The sequence below is a fragment of the Phyllobates terribilis genome, unplaced genomic scaffold (assembly GCF_046119375.1).
Source record: "Phyllobates terribilis strain yellow unplaced genomic scaffold, ASM4611937v1 Scaffold_11__3_contigs__length_659146591, whole genome shotgun sequence".
Lineage (NCBI taxonomy): Eukaryota > Metazoa > Chordata > Amphibia > Anura > Dendrobatidae > Phyllobates > Phyllobates terribilis.
The window spans coordinates 641,592,768-641,610,514 of record NW_027362771.1 but is presented as its reverse complement, the minus strand read 5'-3'; the positions used below and the strand labels follow the sequence as shown (position 1 = coordinate 641,610,514).

Here is a 17,747-nt window from a genome sequence, read left to right as displayed (position 1 = left end):
GGGCGCGACCAATCACCGATTTTGGCGCCACATTTAAATAGCGTCCGCGACCAATCAGTACAGCGGTGTTTAAATGTGGAGCCAAGATGGGTGATTGGTCGCGGAGGATATTTAAATTTGGCGCCCAAATCGGTGATTGGTCGAGGCTGATATTTAAATTTGGCGCCCAAATCGGTGATTGGTCGCGGATGCTATTTAAATGTGGCGCCAAAATCGGTGATTGGTCGCGCCCAGCGTCTGCGACCAATCAGCTCAGCGGTGTTTAAATGTGGAGCCAAGATCGTTGATTGGTCACGGCCGATATTTAAATTTGGCGCCCAAATCGGTGATTGGTCGCGGGCAGCGCCAGCGACCAATCAGCGATTTTTAACACAAATGTCCGGATCTTTGTAACACAATGCGGATACTGTGGGGACATCAGCGGCTAGGGTGTGAAGGGAGGACCGGGGAGCGGCGCTGCGGGTCGGGATACTTCTGCTGCGAGCGCCCGCTCATGTCCCGGGTTCTCGCAGCGGAAGTATCCGCACAGGCAGCGCCGCTGACATCCATGCGGCTAGGGTGTGAAGGGAGGACCGGGGAGCGGCGCTGACATCCAATTGGTCGCGGCCGCTATTTAAATGTGCCGCACAAATCGGTGATTGGTCGCCGTCTTGACCGCGACCAATCACTGATCTTGCCGCCAAAGTTAAACACTACTGTGCTGATTGGTCGCGGACGCTGCCCGCGAACAATCACAGATTTGTGCGCCAAATTTAAATATTGGCCGCGACCAATCAACGATCTTGGATCCACATGTAAACAACGCTGTGCTGATTGGTCGCGGCCGATATTTAAATGTAGCGCCCAAATCGGTAATTGGTCGCGGACGCTGCCCGCGACCAATCACCGATTTGTGCGCCAAATTTAAATATCAGCCTCATGCACGTCACTGACAGCGTGGGAAAATTCTCCTGCACTCAGCGCTTCAGCGTGAGAATTCTCCCACGCTGTCAGTGACGTGCATGAGGTGAGCTGAGTTCATTGGACATGAGCTCACCTCATGCACGTCACTGACAGCGTGGGAAAATTCTCACGCTGAAGCGCTGAGTGCAGGAGAATTCTCCCACGCTGTCAGTGACGTGCATGAGGTGAGCCGAGTTCATTGGACATGACCTCGGCTCATCTGGATGCTGTCACAGCCAGACACTGAGGAGCGCAAGCATGCCTGCGCTTCTCAGTGTCTGTGGGATGACAGGCTGGATGGCAGCGTTCTGCTGCGATCCAGCCTGTCATCTCGATGTAGCAGAGCTGAAGCTGTCGTGGGAACCATGGAAAGGTAAGGATGATGTTGCTTTATTATTTTTCTTTTATTGCAGGAGATCGTTGGCTTCAGCTGGAATGGGCGTGATGGTAAGTATGGTTTAATTTAGAACATTAAAGAATTGTGTCTTTATTTCAATTAAAGGACTTTATTCTGGGTGTTTGTGTTTTTTTTTAACTTTGACTATGGGGTTAGTAATGGGGGTGTCTTATAGACGCCTCTCCATTACTAACCTGGGCTTGATGTCAGCTGGCATTATAAGCTGACATCAACCCCAGCCCTATTACCCCACTGCCACCGCTACAGGGCAGTGGGAAGAGCGAGGCTAAGTGCCAGAATTGGCGCATCCTATGGATGCGCCATTTCTGAGGCGGCTGATGGCTGGTGTTTCTAGCCTGGGAGGGGGCCAATATTCATGGCACCCTTCCTGGGCTATTAATATCAGCCCCCAGCTGTCTGCCTAGCCTTTGCTAGCTATTAAAATAGGGGGGACCCCACGTCATTTTTTTGGGGGGGTCCCCCATTTTAATAGCTAGTAAAGGCTAGGCATTCAGCTGGGGGCTGATATTAGTAGCTTGGGAAGCTCCGTGGGTATTACCCCCTTCCCAGACTTCAAACATCTGCCTCAGCCGTCTGCTTAACCTCCGCTAGAGCCTAAAATTACAGGGAACCCCAAGCCAATTTTTTTTTTAATAAATCCTTTATTTTAACACTAAATGACAAGTACAGTAATCAACACTGTCACTGTACTTCATATATATGTGACTGACATGTTTCTATCTATCTAATCTATGTATGATTCTCTATTCTTTCTGTTATAAATTGTCGGGTACCGCTGCTGAATTGCCGGCCGGCTTTTTTAAAGAGACGGTGCACGAAAACACTATTATTTTTTTAAATAAATCCTTTACAATAAATGACAAGTACAGTAAGCAACACTGTCACTGTGCTTCTTATATGTGTGACTGACATGTTTCTATCTCTCTAATCTATGTGTGATGCTCTATTCCTTCTTGTCTAAATTGTCGGGTACCGGTGTATGCCGCTGCTGAATTGCCGGCCGGCTTTTTTAAAGAGAGCGTCTTCTGAGCAGTTTGTCAGCTTTTGGACACCTTTGAAGGTGTTTTCTATGTGTTTCTATGTGTTTTTGTTTGCCTGCCATTGGTTTTAACGGTGTTCCACGTTGTTCTTAGGTGTTCGACGGACAGTTCGACGAACAGTTCCTCGAACATCCCGGTGTTCGACGAACCGAACCGAACCCGAACACTACGGGGGTGGCTCAACACTAACTGCAACCTCCACCACTCTTCCAGGGGGCTTTAAAACCGTCTTGCTAAGCTACTGTGACCTCTGCCACTCTTCCAAGGGGCATTGATATTGTCTTTTTATTCCACTGTGACCTCCACGTCTCTTTCAAGGGGCATTAAAACCATCTTGTTAAGCTACTGCGACCTCCATTGTTCTTCCAAGGGGCATTAAAACCATCTTGTTAAGCTACTGCAACCTCCACGTCTCTTCTAAGAGGCATTAAAACCGTCTTGTTAAACCACTGCGACCTCCACCACTTTTACAAGGGGCATGTAAACCATCTTGTTAAGCTACTGCGACCTCCACCACTTCTCCAAGGGGCATTTAAACCGTCTTGTTATGCTACTGCGAGCTCCATCACTTTTCCAAGGGGCATTAAAACCGTCTTGTTAAGCTACTGCGAACTCCACGTCTCTTCCAAGGGGCATTAAAACCGTCTTGTTAAGCTACTGTGACCTCCACCACTCTTCCAAGAGGCATTGATATTGTCTTTTTATTCCACTGTGACCTCCAAGTCTCTTCCAAGGGGCATTTAAACCGTCTTTTTAAGCTACTGCTACCTCCACCACTTTTCCAAGGGCAATAAAAACCATCTTGTTAAGCTACTAAGACCTCCATGTCTCTTCCAAGCTGCATTAAAACCATCTTGTTAAGCCACTGCGACCTCCACGTCTCTTCCAAGGGGCATTAAAACTGTCTTGTTAAGCTACTGCGACCTCCACCATTCTTCCAAGGGGCATTAAAACCACCTTGATAAGCTACTGCGACCTCCACGTCTCTTCCAAGGTGCATTATAACCATCTTGTTAAGCTACTGCGACCTCCACCACTCTACCAAGGGGCATTAAAACTGTCTTGTTAAGCTACTGCGACCTCCACCACTATTCCAAAGGGCATTGATATTGTCTTTTTGTTCCACTGTGACCTCCACGTCTCTTCCTAGGTGCATTTAAACCTTCTTTTTAAGCTACTGCGACCTCCACCACATTTCCAAGGGGCATTAAAACCATCTTTTTAAGCTACTGCGACCTCCACGTCTTTTCCAAGGGGCATTAAAACCGTCTTGTTAAGCTAATGCGACCTCCACCGTTCTTCCAAAGGGCATTAAAACCATCTTGTTAAGCTACTGCGACCTCCACGTCTCTTCCAAGAGGCATTAAAACCGTCTTATTAAACTACTGCGACCTCCACCACTTTTCCAAGGGGAACTGATATTGTCTTTTTATTCCACTGTGACCTCCACGTCACTTCCAAGGGGCATTTAAACCGTATTTTTAAGCTACTGCGACCTCCACCACTTCTCCAAGGGGCATTAAAACCATCTTTTTAAGCTACTGCTACCTCCACGTCTCTTCCAAGGGGCATTAAAACTGTCTTGTTAAGCTACTGCGACCTCCACCACTACTGCAAGGGGCATTAAAACCATCTTGTTAAGCTACTGCAACCTCCACCACTATTCCAAGGGGCATTAAAACCATCTTGTTAAGCTACTGTGACCTCCACGTCTCTTCCAAGGGGCATTAAAACCATCTTGTTAAGCTACTGTGACCTCCACCACTTTTCCAAGGGGCATTAAAACCATCTTGTTAAGCTACTGCGACCTCCACGTCTCTTCCAAGGGGCATTAAAACCATCTTGTTAAGCTACTGCGACCTCCACCACTTTTCCAAGGGGCATTAATCCCGTCTTGTTAAGCTACTGTGACCTCCACCACATTTTCAAGGGGCATTGATATTGTCTTTTTATTCCACTGCCACCTCCACATCTCTTCCAAGGGGCATTAATACTGTCTTGTTAAGCTACTGTGACCTCCACCACTTTTCCAACGGGCATTAAAACCATCTTGTTAAGCTACAGCGACCTCCACCACTTTTCCAAGGGGCATTGATATTGTCTTTTTATTCCACTCCGACCTCCACCATTCTTACAACGGGCATTGCATTTCCTCCTAATTTCATTCTGCTTTTGCTTTTCAATTCATAGGCGAACACTAAGGGAGACCCACTCCCCAGCAATGGGTAGAAGGTTTTTAGTATGCTGTAATACACGTTTGTTTCAAGGGGCATTGCAGTTCCTCATAATTTTTGGAAAGCCTTCCCTTCACTGCTTAAGCCAACAGTGTACAGGAGACCTAGTTGCTATAAATGGAAAAAACGGTTTAGTTAAGGCCCTCTGACCTCCATGTCACTTCCAAGGGGCATTGGAGTACCTCAAAATTTTTGGTAGGCATTGCACTCACTGCATGCCCTTTAACTGTGTTGCCGAACCTCTCCTTTTGGTACAGAAACATATCCTACTAGACATTAGTGGTTGACTGGCCTGATATTGATGTGAATGGTCCCTATTCCTCCTGCTCTTTCTCCTTTGCCAACACCTCATCCATCATTCATCACCTGGATCTTTGTTTTAACGGGAGTCATAGAGCTGGGATAGTAGCAGGAAAACATCCAGCAATCTTCGGAGGAGGTAGGATATGCGCCAAAATGCTGACCACCTCAGGCCTAGCCACTACTACATACATGCGCTTGCATTCCCAGAAAACAAAGCAGATGCTAACTTCTATCATCATCATCATGCTCCTCACTTTGGCACTTTCAACTCCCCTGATGGAGAAGCCAGGGCCCACCGGAGGAGTCTGGCTCACTGGTGGGCTCGTCCAATGCTGCCCTAAAGCAGGCCAGGATAAGAAAAGTGTGTGGGGGGATGTTGCCATCCAGGGGTTAATAAAGATGCAGTCCCTAAATTATTATTTTTTATTATTATTTTTTAATTAATTTTTCCCAAAAATTTTTACGTGGGCTTCGCTATATTTTTGTATGCCAGCCAGGTACATCTAGGCAGCTGGGGGCTGGAATCCGCAGCGCATGGAGACCCAAGCTTTCTGCCCCCCCCCCCAGGGCAAAATGAAGTCCGCAGCCACCCCAGAAAATGGCTCATTTATAGAAGCACCATCTTCTGGCGCTGTACCCTACTCATCCAGGGCCCTGGTGCGGTGGCTCACTGGGTAATAAAGGGGTTAGGGCCAGCTTGGCATTATCAGCTGGCCCTAACCCCGAAATTCATGGGGTCACGCCAATATTAGACATGACCACCATGAGTTTCTAGTAAAGTATTTAAAAAAACACAACACCCAGAATAAAGTCCTTTAATTGAAATAAACACACAATTATTTAATGATCTAAATTAAACCATACTTACCATCACGCCCATTCCAGCTGAAGCCAACGATCTCCTGCAATAAAGAAAAATAATAAAGCAACATCATCCTTACCTGTCCATGGTTCCCACGACGGCTTCAGCTCTGCTACATTCACATAACTGGCTGGATCGCAGCCGAAAGCTGCCATCCAGCTTGCCATGCCGCAGACACTGAAAAGCGCAGGAATGCTTGCGCTCTGCAGTGTCTTGCTGTGACGGCATCCAGATGAGCCGAGGTCATGTCCAATGATCTCAGCTCACCTCATTCACGTCACTGACAGCGTGGGAGAATTCTCCTGCGCTCAGCGCTTCAGCAGGAGAATTCTCTCACGCTCACCGCATGCGCAGGAGAATTCTCCCACGCTGTCAGTGACGTGAATGAGGTGAGCTGAGTTCATTGGACATGACCTCGGCTCATCTGGATTCCGTCACAGCCAGACACTCAGGAGCGCAAGTATGCCTGCGCTTTTCAGTGTCTGCGGCATGGCAAGCTGGATGGCAGCTTTCGGCTGCGATCCAGCCTGTCATGTGAATGTAGCAGAGCTGAAGCTGTCGTGGGAACCATGGAAAGGTAAGGATGAGGTTGGTTTATTATTTTACTTTTATTGCAGAAGACATTGGCTTCAGCTGGAATGGGCGTGAAGGTAAGTATGGTTTAATTTAGAACAATAAAGAATTGTGTGTTTCTTTCAATGAAAGGACTTAAATCTTTGTGTTTGTGTTTTTTTTTAACTTTGACAATGGGGTTAGTAATGGGGTTGTCTTATAGACGCCTCTCCATTACTAACCTGGTCTTGATGTCAGCTGGCATTATAAGCTGACATCAACCCCAGCCCTACTACCCCACTGCGACCGCTACAGGGCAGTGGGAAGAGCGAGGCTAAGTGCCAGAATTGGCGCATCCTATTGATGCGCCATTTCTGGGGTGGCTGACGGCTGTTGTTTTTAGCCTGGGAGGGGGCCAATATTCATGGCACCCTTCCTGGGCTATTAATATCAGTCCCCAGCTGTCTGCCTAGCCTTTGCTAGCTATTAAAATAGGGGGGACCCCACGTCATTTTTTGGGGGGTCCCCCATTTTAATAGCTAGTAAAGGCTTGGTATTCAGCTGGGGGATGATATTAGTAGCCTGGGATTCTCCGTGGGTATTACCCACTTCCCATCCTTCAAACATCTGCCCTAGCCGTCTGCTTAACCTCCACTAGAGACTAAAATTACGGGGGATCCCACGCCAATTTTTTTTTTAATAAATCTTTTATTTTAACACTAAATGACAAGTACAGTAATCAACACTATCACTGTACTTCTTATATATGTGACTGACATGTTTCTATCTATCTAATCTATGTGTGATGCTCTATTCCTTCTATTCTAAATTGTCGGGTACCGATGCTGAACAGGAGGCCGGCTTTTTTAAAGAGACGGTGCATGAAAACACTATTATTTTTTTAATAAATCCTTTAATACTAAATGACAAGTACAGTAATCAACACTGTCACTGTACTTATTATATATGTGACTGACATGTTTCTATCTATCTAATCTATGTGTGATGCTCTATTATTTCTGTTCTAAATTGTTTTGTACTGGTGTATGCCGCTGATGAATTGCCGGCCGGCTTTTTTAAAGAGAGTGTCTTCAGAGCAGTTTTTAAGCTTTTGGACACCTTTGAAGGTCTTTTCTATGTGTTTTTTATGTGTTTCTATGTGTTTTTGTTTGCCTGCCATTGGTTTTAACGGTGTTCGACGGTGTTCCACGAACAGTTCCACGAACATCTCAGTATTCAACGAACCGAACCAAACCCGAACACTACTGGGGTGGCTCAACACTACTGATGGGAACACTTTTAGGCAGTGACCTGGGTGTCAGAGATGCTTCCAGGGGTCTTCTCCATGCTGTCCCCATGTCTTTTCAGCACTGCATGCATGTGTCACACAGCACATGGCCAGATAAGTTTGTAAAATGTTAAAATGACATTTCCCGGTGAATGCATTTGTCACGGTTGAAAGCAATACAAAAGTGCAAAAACGCATAAAAAATGTTACTTGTGAACATAGCCCAAGGTGTGGAGGAGTATTTTTGTTTTTGGTTATTTATTTTACCTTATACACAAGTCTTTACCCTGGAAAGGATGTTCCTTAACATATTTCACAGGAAAACCGTTTCAGTTCTTTTTTGAATGTTTTATTGTGATCCCGTAAAAGTGGCTTAATACCACTGACCACGTTGTTGACAGCAGTGACCTGAGGGTCATAAATGCTTCCTGGGGCGATGCCCATGCTGTCCCCATGTCTTTTGAGCACCATCACTATCGTTTTGGGCACTTTTTAGGCTTTCTACAGACTGCCGGGGGTGCCGCTGCAAAAATGCTCGGGTCTCCCATAGACTAACGTTGGGCTCGTTGCTCGGGTCGAGCACCCGAGAATCACGGTGAGCTCGACCTGAGCTTCGAGCACCCGAGCATTTTAGTGCTCGCTCAACACTAGTAATTAAATTTGGAATCTGATGAATAGCACATGGGAGTCCTATCCCCAGTTTGCCTAAGAATGCGGAAGGTGATCGATTTATGGCTCTTGACTGCAAATGAGCAGATCTGGCAGGCAGGCAATATTAGGCTGCTTTATTCCATTCAAATTATGAATATTGAATTTTTTATGAACAGCATAGACAAAACAGTTATGGATGTCATATTTTCGGAGTCATGATGAAGTGGCACACGTAACCCATTGTCTTATGTCACTGGGCGGTTACAGTAACACTTTCAGGCTAATAGCGCCCAGATGGATGATGCTATCCATGCCATGTTTCCTCTCTATAGAAAGGAAATCTAGATAGGACACATGACATTCACATCTCCCTGGCTGATAATAATTTTGGCTTAATGAACTGGCCGCAAAGCAATGCAAGTGAATGAGTGGAGTTCGGCACTGCGCCACAATAGCGAAAATATGTCTCCCATATCTATAGAACCTATACCTCTCACAAAAAAAACGAATATTTATATCTGGTAACATGGCCCTGGAAAGTCTTGGACATTGCCCTTTGTTGCTTTGAAGTCGGGAAGAGCCTAAGTACACAAGGACATAAAATTGTCTTCACATCAATCTGTTGCTTCATACTCATACTGACCACTTCAAAGGAAATGGTTGCATCACAGACCTTCTGTTTAGCAGGGGTTATTGAGCAAATGAGAGGAAGAGATTGTCAGCTATTCTTCCCCTGGCCCTGATTCACAATTCACTGTGAAACCATGCTCCTATGCTCGAAATGAGGTTGACAGTGTGGTTAATGTGTCAATGCACATGTATTATGTATTCACAGGTGCATATTTTAATAAATTGTTCCTAATTAGTGATAAGCGAGCATGCTTGCCACTGCTCGGTATTCGCTCGGGTCCCCGTCCTGCATGTTTGGCTCTCTTTAGATCGCCAATCATACAGGGATTGTCTACCACTTACTGTAATGTCACAGACATGGTGGTAGTGGCTTTACAGTGATTTCCAAAATCGATGGGAACAGTGCTCACAGTGAAACATGAAAAGCCGGCAATTCATCAGCGGCATACACCGGTACCCGACAATTTAGAACAGAAAGAATAGAGCATCACACATAGATTAGATAGATAGAAACATGTCAGTCACATATATGATAAGTACAGTGACAGTGTTGGTTACTGTACTTGTCATTTAGTGTTAAAATAAAGGATTTATTAAAAAAAAAATTGGCGTGGGGTTCCCCGTAATTTTAGTCTCTAGTGGAGGTTAAGCAGATGGCTGGGGCAGATGTTTGAAGCCTGGGAAGGGGGTAATACCCACGGAGCTTCCCAGGCTACTAATATCATCCCCCAGCTGAATACCCAGCCTTTACTAGCTATTAAAATGGGGGACCCAAAAAAAATGACGTGGGGTCCCCCCTATTTTAATAGCTAGCAAAGGCTAGGCAGACAGCTGGGGGCTGATATTAATAGCCCAGGAAGGGTGCCATGAATATTGGCCCACTCCCAGGCTAGAAACACCAGCCGTCAGCCGCTCCAGAAAAGGCACATCCATAGGATGCACCAATTCTGGCACTTAGCCTCGCTCTTCCCACTGCCCTGTAGCGGTGGCAGTGGGGTAATATGGTAGGGGTTGATTTCAGCTTATAATGCCAGCTGACATCAAGCCCAGGTTAGTAATGGAGAGGCGTCTATAAGACACCCCCATTACTAACCCCATAGTGAAAGTTAAAAAAAAACACAAACACCCAGAATAAAGACCTTTAATTGAAATAAAGACACAATTCTTTAATGTTATTATTATTATTATTATTTATTGTTATAGCGCCATTTATTCCATGGCGCTTTACATGTGATAGGGATATACATAACAAAAGCATTTACATAATCTTAACAAAACGAGTCAGTGACTGGTAAAGGAGGAGCGAGGACCCTGCCCGCGAGGGCTCACAGTCTACAAGGGATGGGTGAGGATACATTAGGTGAGGGTAGAGCTGGTCGTGCAGTGGTGTTTACTGCAGGTTGTAGGCTTGTCGGAAGAGGTGGGTCTTCAGGTTCCTTTTGAAGGTTTCCACGGTCGGCGAGAGTCTGATATGTTGGGGTAGAGAGTTCCAGAGTAGGGGGGAAGCACAGGAGAAATCTTGTATACGATTGTGGGAGGAGGAGATAAGAGGGGAGTAGAGAAGGAGATCTTGTGAGGATCGGAGGTTGCGTGCAGGTAAGTACCGGGAGACTAGGTCACAGATGTATGGGGGAGACAGGTTGTGGATGGCTTTGTATGCCATGGTTAGGGTTTTGAACTGAATTCTCTGGGCAATGGGGAGCCAGTGAAGGGATTGACAGAGAGGAGAGGCCGGGGAATAGCGGGGGGACAGGTGGATTAGTCGAGCAGCAGAGTTTAGGATAGATTGGAGAGGCGCAAGAGTGTTGGAAGGGAGGCCACGGAGCAGGAGGTTGCAGTAGTCGAGGCGGGATATGATGAGGGCATGCACTAGTGTTTTTGCAGAGTCTTTGCTGAGGAATGCACGGATCCGGGAGATGTTTTTGAGTTGGAGTCGGCAGGAGGTGGAAAGGGCTTGGATATGTAGCTTGAAGGAGAGATCAGAGTCCAGGGTTACCCCAAGGCAGCGAGCTTGTGGGACTGGGGAGAGTGAACAGCCATTGATGTTGATGTATAGGTCGGATGGGGGATGTGAATGAGAGGGTGGAAAGATGATGAACTCTGTTTTATCCATGTTGAGTTTTAGAAATCTGTCGGAGAAGAAGGATGAGATGGCGGACAGACATTGTGGGATTCTGGTTAGTAGGGAGGAGATATCGGGTCCAGAGAGGTAGATCTATGTGTCGTCAGCATAGAGGTGATGCTGAAAACCGTGAGACTCTATGAGCTGTCCCAGGCCGAAGGTGTAGATGGAGAAGAGCAGAGGTCCTAGAACTGAACCTTGGGGGACACCGACAGATAGGGGGCGAGATGAGGAGGTGGTGCGTGAGTGGGAGATGCTGAATGTCCTGTCTGTTAAGTATGAGGAGTTCCAAGATAGAGCCAAGTCTGTGATGCCAAGAGATGAGAGAATCTGGAGTAAGAGGGAATGGTCCACTGTGTCAAAGGCAGATGACAGGTCCAGAAGGAGGAGGATGGAGTAGTGTTGCTTGGATTTGGCATTTAGTAGGTCGTTGGTGACTTTGGTCAGGGCAGTTTCAGTCGAGTGATGCGGTCGGAAGCCAGATTGTAGACGGTCGAAGAGGGAGCAGGAGGAGAGGTGGGAGGACAGTTCAAGGTGGACATGTTGTTCTAGAAGTTTTGAGGCAAAGGGGAGGAGTGATATGGGGCGGTAGCTAGTCAGAGAGGAAGGGTCAAGGGAGGGCTTTTTGAGGATGGGTGTGATTGCGGCATGTTTGAAACATGAGGGGAAGACTCCGGTTGTTAGTGACAGATTGAAGAGGTGGGTTAGGGTTGGGATGAAGACTGTGGTGAGGTTAGTGATGAGGTGGGATGGGATTGGGTCAAGTTCGCAGGTGGTGAGGTGTGATTTGGAGAGTAAAGAGGAGACTTGACCTTCTGTAATGGTGGAGAAGTGGAGTTTGGAGGAAGAGGGTTGAGTAGATATGAGGAGGGGTTGTGTGGACTTTAGGCAAAAGTTTTGTCTGATGGTGTCAATCTTCTGTTTGAAGAATGAGGCAAAGTCGTCGGCTGAGATGAGAGAAGAGGGAGGAGGTGCTGGGGGACGAAGGAGAGAGTTGAAAGTGTTAAATAGCTGTTTAGGGTTGTGAGATAGGGAGGATATGAGAGATGAGAAGTAGGTTTGTTTTGCTGTAGTGAGTGCGGACTTGAAATTAGTGAGGGATTGCTTGAATGCGATGAAGTGCTCGATGGAGTGAGACCTTTTCCATCTCCGCTCCACAACCCTGGAGGCCCGGCGCAGTTCTTTGGTAAGTTTAGTGTGCCAGGGCTGCCTGTTGAATGTGCGAGGTGTGGTGTGTGTGAGAGGGGCGATCGAGTCTAGAGCTGAAGCTATTGTGGTGTTATATGAAGCAGCAGCAACGTCTGCATCGTATAAGGAATTTATGTCTGTGAGAGGAAGGAGGGATTCAGAGAGAGAGTGTAGGTCAAGGTGTTTGAGATTTCTGCGAGGGTGTGTGAGTTTGTGGAGTGGGGATTGTGCACCCGGAGAGGAGAGGGTAGAGAATGTGAGGAGGTTATGGTCAGAGAGAGGGAGTGGTGAGTTAGAGAGGTTAGATAGGGAACAGAGGCGGGTGAAGATGAGGTCCAGTGTGTGGCCATCTTTGTGGGTGGGTGTGGAAGACCATTGAGTGAGTCCAAAGGAGGAAGTGAGGGATAGGAGCTTAGAGACAGACAAGTGGGGAGTGTTAATGGGGATGTTGAAGTCACCCATTATGATAGTGGGGATGTCAGTGGAAAGGAAGTGAAGAAGCCAGGTGGTGAAATGGTCTAAGAAGGTGGTGGCTTGCCCTGGGGGTCGGTAAACGACGGCCAGTTGGAGGTTGGAGGGGGAATAGATGCGCACGCAGTGCACCTCAAAAGAGGGGAGTGTAACGGAGGGTGGCAGTGGGATTTTGGTGAAAGCGCAGAGTTCTGATAGGAGGAAACCTACGCCTCCACCATGTTTGCAATTGGGGCGGGGGGTGTGGGAAAGGTGGAATCCGCCATATGAAAGGGCATATGAAAGTTCTAAATTAAACTCTACTTACCATAACGCCCATTCCAGCTGAAGCCAACAATCTCCTGCAATAAAAGTAAAATAATAAACCAACCTCATCCTTACCTTTCAATGGTTGCCAGGACAGCTTCAGCTCTGCTCAATTGACATGACAGGCTGGATCGCAGCAGAATACTGCCATCCAGCTTGCCATGCCGCAGACACTGAGAAGCTCCTCAGTGAAGCTTCTCAGTGTCTGGCTGTGACGGCATCCAGATGAGCCGAGTTCATGTCCAATGAACTCAGCTCACCTCAGGCATGTCAATTTTTTTTTTAAATAAATCCTTTATTTTAACACTAAATGACAAGTACAGTAATCAACACTGTCACTGTACTTCTTATATATGTGACTGACATGTTTCTATCTATCTAATCAATGTGTGATGCTATATTCTTTCTGTTCTAAATTGTCTGGTACCGGTGTATGCCGCTGATGAATTGCCGGCCAGCTTTTTTAATGAGACAAAAACACTATTATTTTTTTTTAAATAAATCCTTTATTTTAACACTAAATAACAAGTACAGTAACCAACACTGTCACTGTACTTATTATATATGTGACTGACATGTTTCTATCTATCTAATGTATGTGTGATGCTCTATTTTTTCTGTTCTAAATTGTCGGGTACCGGTGTATGCTGCTGATGAATTGCCGATGGCTTTTTTACAGAGACGAGTGCATGAAAATCGGAGGGCACAAGTGTGTTCCAAGTTCCCTGCTATGTTTTTCATGCACCCTCCTATAAACCCTGCGTGCCTGTCTGCCTATATACTCTGCCTGCCTGACATTTAATTGAGCGCTGTTCCCATAGATGTGGGCAATTTTTGACCTTCTGCAGACCGCCGGGGGGGACCGCCAGAAAAATGCTCAAGTTTCCCATAGACTTACATTGGGCTCGTTGCTTGGGTCGAGCACCCGAGTATTCCAATGTGCTTGACCCGAGCTACGAGCACCCGAGCATTTTAGTGCTCTCTCATCACTATTCCTAATGTAAAAGTGCATGTATTTTCACGGGTGGGGCCTGCAGGTGCGATATGTAGACACAACATATGCACAAGGGTCGTCCACTGTTATAGTCCGCTCTTGATGTGACTCCAATGAATACTCAGTTTATAGTTATGGTCTCCTAACATTAATTTTCTAGGCTGAATTTGCCCCCACTGAATTGGACTAAAGATGTCGGGACTAAGACGGACCTTGTCTCTGCAAACCCAAGCATCCTAATACATAGGTAAGATCCTGGGATTGGGTGGCCAAAGAAAATTAGATATTCATGAAAGTATTTCCATATTGCAAAGTAATGGTATACCTCTGGCATATTCCAAACCTTCATGATTAGTGGTGGTCAAACCTCGGGAATCCAAAAAGATCCAGGCAATGAAGATGTTACAGCTGAGCCTTCTCCATTGTACTCCTGGCCAGAATCAGTGTGCAAAATTGCAGTCTAATTCTATTGAAGAATTTTGGCCACAGTGAATGGCCCAGGAGGACTGTTGTGCAGAAACAAAATAAGAGGAGAAACAGCCCTACACTAGCAGGGTGGCCCCTTTATGCTCAGCATCATTGAACGTACCAGAAATCGAACCTCCACCATTCATAAAGTGATGGCAAATTCTAGCAATATGCCATCAGTGTATAATGTAAATTCTTTTCCAAGTCAATGGTGGTCAAAGTTCCTCATTAAGAGACCATCATAGGTGACCCACAAGAACCCTGTTGAAAAATTCAGAGCATTTCAAGGAAAAAGCATTGATAGAAAATTATCAAGAATAGCTATTCTCAACCCAATGGTCCTACATCGTTCTTGTTTCATTGACTTCCTGGTCTCCAGCTTGTACTTGTGCTACAGGGGTGAGGTTTCAACATGGACATTTGATGAATTGGCTTCAGCAGTTCCATGTCTATGCTGGATATCATATCTGGAATAATGAGGAGCAGAGAATGGTGGGAGACTGAGTAGTGATGAAGCAGGATTATCATGAGATCGGTGACCATCACTCATTACATTATTGTATGCCACTAAAAGTCATTAGTAAAAATGTTTGGACAAGCACTTGAGTGAAAGGAGTACAAACCCCATCCCGTCATTCGTCTGGATTGTGAGATATTAGGCTACGGCAATGAGCTGAATAGTTGCCCTGGTAATATCAAAATCTAATTACAAAAATTTGAGATACAGTATGTACGAATAGTCTGATTGTGTAGGAATTATTCCCACCTAATGTTTGCATCTTTGTTAATAAATAGTTCAGAATTAGTGATGAGCGAGTATGTTCTGTTTACCTTTTCGGCGAGCATGCTCGGTTGCTCGCCGAGTATCTTCAAAGGTGCTTGGGTGTTATGTTTGAGTCACACTGTGCGCTTGATTTGTGGGTGTTTGACAGCTTTAATATATGTGAGGAATGCCTAACAAACAGGTATTCCTCACATGTATTAAAGCTGTCAAACAGTTGCAAATCATGCTCACAGAGTGCCTCAAACATAACACAAGAGCACTCTGAAGATACTCGGGAAACACCCGAACATGCTCGTAAATCTCGAGTAACGAACATGCTAGCCCATCACTATTCAGAATATAAAAATCTTCACACCCCCACAGAAAAAAAATTAATTTTCAAGGGTAACTTTCAGTTACTTTGAGGCCCACTGAAATGAGAGATTATCACATTTGTTGGTAATTCTTGAGATGAGAGAATCTATTCGAGGCAAATGCAATTCTTCTTACATTTTTCAAACAATTCCAAACATTTTTGTGATTTGCTTTTTGCAATTCAAGCAATGGCAGCTGGCTGGCCACCATTTTGCTGATTTGTTAAGGACCGGTAAAGAGGTAAAAACACAAAAATCTACCCTTCAAACTCTCTATACTGCTCTCTCTTATTCACTCCTCCATGGCATGTGATGTCCTTTTAATCCGGCTTCTGTTGCTGATGTGCATCATGACATGTATGAGGCTGCTCATGATGTCAGAGGATTACACTGTATGCTCACATACCGGTCTTGGGGTCGGATAGATAAAATAAGTGCTAGGCTGGACATAGGATGATACAACCAGATAGAGGGAGTGATTGATACAAAAATACGAAATGAGGGAAAGGTGGGAACCCATAGATGCAAGTTTACTGCCTTGATGTATTTTCTGTAGAGGCCCTTTAGCTGCCATTTTTCCGGTATCGGGGGCTCTAGGTCTCAATAGTCTGGGGGAGGCAGGAGCTGGATGGTCACTATTCGGGGGACTCTGGATGTAGCTTGTAACTTTCACTCGGAAATAAATGTGGCTCTCAAGGTTGGGGATCACTTCCCTGGGGTCTGGTGAGACTTCAGCACATAATAAGGCCCATTGAATCAACATTGAATACATTTGATGTGAATTAAATTTTTTGGCCAAATCTGAATCAGTTAATGAGTTAGAATGTCGTCAGATTCGCTTATTAGTAGTATAGAAACATAGTATGTCATTTTTAAGTAATTCTAATAAAAATGTTTCCTTAAATAGGTATAGTAGCCTAATGGAGCAAAGGAAACCATTCATCAACATGGTAAAGGCTTACGGCTCCGCATTGATTCTCATGCCAGCCTTCTCATTCTCATTGGGTACTGAAGTCTGTCTCCGCACACTCTATTCTTTGGAAGATTTTGACATGCGTAACCAGGTGGTGTTCTTTAATCCTCGATATCTCAGGAACCTTACATCTTATTGGAAAGGCTGTGGGCTTACGTTCCGCCGTATGTCTTCAGGTTTCATGTTGGCCAGCGCAGCCTTCGAACTTTGTGAAAAGGTTATACTCTATGGTTTCTGGCCTTTTCCTGAAGATCTTGAAAGGACTCCGATTCTTTACCACTACTATGATAACAAACCTCCTAGGGCCGACTACCACGCTATGCCTGATGAGTTTTATCAGTACTTGCTGATGCACAGTGAAGGATCTCTCCAGCTCCAACTAGGGCAATGCTACTAAAGAGCAACGCAAGTATTGTAAATGGTGCTGGTAATATTTATAAAGTTTTACGGGAATGTGGAGTTTTTATTTTTTTTAGTCTATCTTAGAAGGCCAGAAGAAGACCTATGAAATACAAAAAAAACAGAGAAAGAAGCATGTGATCACCAAGTCATCGAACAGAGAAAGTGGAACTAGCGCTGGGGACAATGATAATTGTATTACATAGGGGTGATGCCACCCGCGAGTATTGGGAATCATCATTTTATTACTCACCATAAACAAATCTATATAAGATAATTTTTACTTCTTGTCTGTGATTTTACCCTTCTCTTTCCCATCCGGACTGCAATTAAAACTATGTGGCAAAGACGGTTTCATCATTCAATGAGAGGAATTGTATTGAGTGGATATATTACATATACAGTGCATTGTGAAAGTATTTGGCCCCTTTGACCTTTTCTACCTTTTATCACATTTCTGGCTTCAAACATAAAGATTAGTGATAAGCGAGCACTAAAATGCTCTGTTACTCGTTGCTCGGGTCGAGAACATTGGAATACTCGGGTGCTCGACCTGAGCAACGAGCCCAATGTAAGTCTATGGGAATCTCGAGCATTTTTCAGGCGGCTCCCCCCGGCGGTCTGCAGAGGGCCTAAAAATTGCCCAAATCGATGGGAACAGTGCTTAAATGACATGGGGACAGCATGGGGAAGACCCCTGGAAGAATCTCTGACTCCCAGATCACTGCTGTCAACAACGTTGTCAGAGTGTTACGCCACTTTTACAGAT

The 17,747-nt window shown here is 45.5% G+C and overlaps 1 protein-coding gene across 1 annotated transcript in view; it reads left to right on the top strand.

Annotated features, from left to right (window-relative positions):
* LOC141165457 (alpha-N-acetylneuraminide alpha-2,8-sialyltransferase-like) overlaps positions 1–17,303 on the top strand; it is a 525,828-nt gene extending 508,525 nt beyond the window's left edge. The window contains exons 6-7 of the mRNA XM_073651054.1: positions 14,162–14,248; positions 16,514–17,303. Of these exons, the coding sequence (XP_073507155.1) occupies positions 14,162–14,248; positions 16,514–16,976 (550 nt within the window). The 3' untranslated portion in view covers positions 16,977–17,303. The remainder of the gene's footprint in view (positions 1–14,161; positions 14,249–16,513) is intronic.
* The last annotated feature ends 444 nt before the right edge of the window (positions 17,304–17,747 follow it).